Here is a 4,434-nt window from a genome sequence, read left to right on the forward strand (position 1 = left end):
TCTTGCACTTCTCGCAGAGGACGCGGCGTGGCCGCAGGCAGATGGGGCTCAGGGCCAGCCGGCCCGGGTCACGGTTGCGGGACAGGCGCCTCCTCGTCCTCTTGATGGTCCTGGGTGGCGGCTGTGGCACCCACTGCCGGTACGTGTTCCTCAGCCAGAGTGGAGGTGGGAACGGGGCGCCCTCGAAGTACGGCGGGAACGGGGCCAGGCTTCCGGCAGGCGGTGGCGGCGCCAGGGGCTGGGGTGGCTCGGGGCAGGCGGGCGGTGGGGGGACCGTCCCCAGCTGCATTGCCTCTGTGTCCCCCTCTGCAGGGGCTGAACCCTGGCAGCCGTTGACAGGGGTGTGCTCGGCCTGGGGCAGCGGGGTGGACGGGGGCAGGCCGAAGAGGCCGGACCTGGCGGAGGGGAGAGAGGAAGGACAGTCAGATGGCGGTGACCCCGCTGTCTCTGCCCCCCACCCGCGGCCCACAGGACGGGTGTGGGCCCCGCCTGGAGTGCCTGGAGGTATCTCTGGGCTTCCAACACAGGCACAGGGCCCAGGCTCACGCCGTGTGGCCGTCCCAGGCGAAGGCGCGCGTGACGTCAGGTGGCTGGCGCCAAGGCCTCTTCTCGTCTGACAGGCCTGGCTGTCCACACAAGGGGAGCACGGCCTGGCCGCGGGAGACCCCCAGGACCCCAGCGGGGCGCAGGGGCTCGGGGAGCCTGAGGCGCTGCGACATGGCCGGACCCGGCCTGTGGGATCCGGCCCTCTGTGACCCGCGGCCCCTTGCTCACAGCCCTCACCTGCTCGCTCAGACCCTAAGCCCCTGGAGCATCCCTCATCCCAGGACAGCCGTAGGACCCTGGTCCCACGTGTCTGGTGAGCCTGGGGGTGGGGGACACGGCTGGAGCCTCTGCAGCCCAGAGGACAGGGCTCAGCCACCCACCAGGGCCCTGGGCCTGGGAGTGACCCCTCCGCCCCCCGCCCAAAGGCTGTGTTGGCCCCGACCATTTCCACTGCCCTCAGGTGAGCGCGACACCCACGGCACCTTTGCCCAGCACAACCTGGAATGACCCCTCCTGCCTGGCACCCCCAGGCCCTTCCCTCGGGATGTCCAGCTTTGAGTCCGGCAGCAGCCACGTGACCTATGGGACGGGCACTCAGAAAGGCACGAAGACCCAGAGCTGAGGCCTTGCCGAGTGGCCGGCACCTCCCTGCAAAACGTGCCCCGGCCAGGGGCCCGCTCTCCCCCAGAAGCCTGGGCCAGGCAGCCCCGCTCAGAGGTCTCAGCACTTCTGATGGCTTCGGGTCGTTGTTGGAAGTCGGGGGGCAGCGGGCCTTCTCAAGTGGAGGGGCACCCGCAGGCCCGGCTGCTGCGCCCACCACGAGGCGCGTCCACTGTGGAGGCCACCGACTCAGAGCCAGCTGGTGCTGGCGCCGCCCAGGTGACCTGGCCAGGCCCAGACGGCCTGCACCTTTCTGCAGCCGCGAACACGTGCACCTTTCAAACAAACGCGACGCATCGGGGAGACTGCTTTAGCTCCGAGCTGTGATTTTTTTAAGCGCAAAAATAGACTTTTGGTTACGAGCATCGGGGGTTGCAATGTCGCATCTTTACCTTCCTCAAGCTCAACCAGCGAGCAGGGCAGGCAAGTGAGCTCTGCTGCTTGCTGACATCCAGGCGATGTCTCCATTTGCTGACCTCCAGAAGAATCCAAGGGCGCTGAGAGGGGCCGACCGCCCACCACCGTCTCCAGCCCGTCCCAGGCCCCCACGGACGGGTGGCTCACCCCAATCCTCGGACAAGGATGTGGCCATGCGGGAGCAGGGTGCAGCCGCATGAGCACAGAACGCAGAGCCGGCAACGGCGGCCGATGAGACAGGCCAGGCGCAGGCCCCAGGGGCTGTCGACTCCCGTGCTGTCCTTATGCCATTGTGTGGACGAAATGACTGACTCAGGGCACGTCTGCCATCTACCTGGACACTGGCCAGTTCTGTTTGATTCAACATCACTGCTAAGAGCCTGCAAGTCACATTAATTTTCTTCTTCTACCAGTCTGGGGCCCACAGACCAGGGGTCCCACCGTCCAGGAGGTCTAGAGGGGTGTTCCTGAGGCCGCCCCCCAAGCCCAAGTCCTGCCCCCCCGTCGCAGGCATGCGACACCCTCTTCGTCTGCTCGGTCACCGTCCCACCGTCCCGGGTCCCTGTGCAGTCCTCCCAGAGCTAGCCCACGCCCTCTCCGTGGACTGCACGCCCCACTGCCCCTGGCACCCCGGCCTGCACCCCCGTGCCACCTGCCTGTGCTGGAGCAGAGCCCCTCCCGCCACCTGGCACTTGGGGATCCCAACAGCAGGGCCCTGGGCAGCACTGCTCCCGCCCCCTCCCAGGAGCCCTCCTCTGCAGGAGCCGGGCACGGCCTGTGTCCTGGCCAGCCGGCCTGGGCCACCTGTCTCCACACATGCCTGGGTGGCTGGCACTGGGGCAAGCTGCCCCGCAAAGTCCCCATGGCTCCAGTCCAGGGAGGATTTTGTCCTGTTTATGGCACATGCCCCTCGGGGGTCCCGCATGTTTAGGACAGACACAGGGCCCTTGGCCAGAGCCTGCAGTGGGGGTCTGGGGTGGGCTGGCTGATCTCCCCTCCCCCGCAAGCCTCTGCCAGGCCATGAGACTGGGGAGGGGCTTTGGAGTAGGGCCCAGAGCCAGGAAGCAGGCGCACCCCTGCCCTCACTGGTGTGCACACCCCCTCTGCCCCGGACGAAGGCCTGTGGGGCACGGGAGTGGCAGCCCTGTGGAATGGCCCACTGTGCACAGGGAAGGCCGGGGACTGTGGCAGAGCAGGCAGCCACACTTCCTTCCCCAGCAGCTGCCCTGCCCAGGCCACACCCACGACGGCCGGGTGGGTAAACACTGCTCCCAGCTGCAGAGCCCAGCTGCACGGGCAGAGCGGGTGCCTGGGGCTGCAGGGCTGCAGCTCCCAGACCCCTGCAACGGCTCACGAGGCACAGTCATCACCACGCCGTCCCTCAGCTGGGAAGTGAGGCTGACCAGACAGCTGAGCCGTCTGTGCTCTCGTTCAGCTGTGCTGCCTCTAGGCCTGCGGGCGGCGTCAGCCCAGGCCACTGTCCCAGAAAGCCCTCAGCAACCCGCCCCCAGCAGGAAGACCTTCACTGGACCCAGGGACACAGGGCATGGCAGCACTGTGGTCTGCGTTCACACACGGGGCCTGGCCCCTCCGTGAGGCCAGGCTGTGCCCGCACCGCCTGGCAGTGCCCACAGGTTAGGACAGCTGGCCTGCAATGTCACAGAGGCTTCTAGCCCACCTGTGTTCAGGGAAATGGAGAAAACACGTTGGCAGAGGAAGGTGTGGCCTGGACACCGGAGTGGCCCCTCATCCAGGCCCACACGTGGGAGCCCACCTGTCCCCCAGGGTCACCAGGGAGGCCAGGCTGCCACAGCTGGCCCCAAGTTCTGGACTCAAAGGCTTAATGACCGTCTGCATCATTTCAATAAAACTCAGGTGACTGCACCCCTCTCTAAGTCCCCCAGGACTCCTCAGCAGCACAAGGCCAGACCCCCACCCATACTCCCTCGTAGAGGCGGCTCTGCTGGCCACGTCCCCGTCTGCGGCACCTGCCCCTTGGGTGCAGGTCGTGCCGCTCTGTGATGCACTGGGAACCTCACCCAGTCTCTCCAGCTGCCCCGGGCAGCGGGGGACGCACCAGTGGGGCCTGGACCGGGCACCCATCCTTGTCCATCCAGTGACTTGCTCCAGGAGCAGCCACCAGGGGCCAAGTCTCCACCCTGGACAGGAGAAGTGCCTGGCACGGAGCAGGCTGGGAGGCCTGGCTGCCTGAGTCCCCAGGAGCCCAGGTCCCACACCCCAGGGTGAAGTATGGGTCACAAAGGCCTGCACCCCAACCTTCCCAGCAGAGGGCCCAGGAGACTTGCAGGTGGTGGATCCCTGGGCAACTCCCAGCTGGGTAAGTCTGTAAACGCCGGCTTCAAGGCCAAGTGGGGGCTCTGGCTGGCCAGGCCTGCTAGACGGCTGGCCCTCACCCACGGCCCGTGAGACCATCCCGTCACCACTCTGAGCCTCCACTATCTTCGGGCCACCCCGCCTAAGGCCCTCCGCCAGAGGTGTGCCCCCAAACCACCCAGAAAATGCCCATGCCCACCCCGCGCCCAGCCTGCAGAGCAGGGCAGGCCTGTGCCATCTGTGCCTGTCTTTGCTGCAAGCATGGCTCGTAGCAGTCTGCCTGGAGCGGCCCCCGACCTGCACACAGTAGGCGCTTGCTGGATGTGTGCGGACACATGAGCGGGCTGGCAGTCGGAGCAGCCGAGCATCGAGCTTCAGAGCACATGGCAGCTTCGAGGTGGCATCGAGACTGGGGGACAGAAGGAGATGCCCGGCAACTGGCCCGCCTCGCCCACGCACCTGCTGAGGCCTGGGCGG

The 4,434-nt window shown here is 67.0% G+C and overlaps 1 protein-coding gene across 1 annotated transcript in view; it reads right to left on the minus strand.

Annotated features, from left to right (window-relative positions):
• The window catches only part of PWWP2B (PWWP domain containing 2B), a gene marked incomplete at its 5' end in the record, with an annotated part of 13,419 nt that extends 13,022 nt beyond the window's left edge, over window positions 1-397 (minus strand). The window contains one exon of the mRNA XM_025047546.1: window positions 7-397. Within this exon, the coding sequence (XP_024903314.1) occupies window positions 7-397 (391 nt within the window). The remainder of the gene's footprint in view (window positions 1-6) is intronic.
• Between the last annotated feature and the right edge of the window lie 4,037 nt (window positions 398-4,434).

The sequence above is a fragment of the Pteropus alecto genome, unplaced genomic scaffold, assembly GCF_000325575.1.
Source record: "Pteropus alecto unplaced genomic scaffold, ASM32557v1 scaffold74, whole genome shotgun sequence".
NCBI lineage: Eukaryota > Metazoa > Chordata > Mammalia > Chiroptera > Pteropodidae > Pteropus > Pteropus alecto.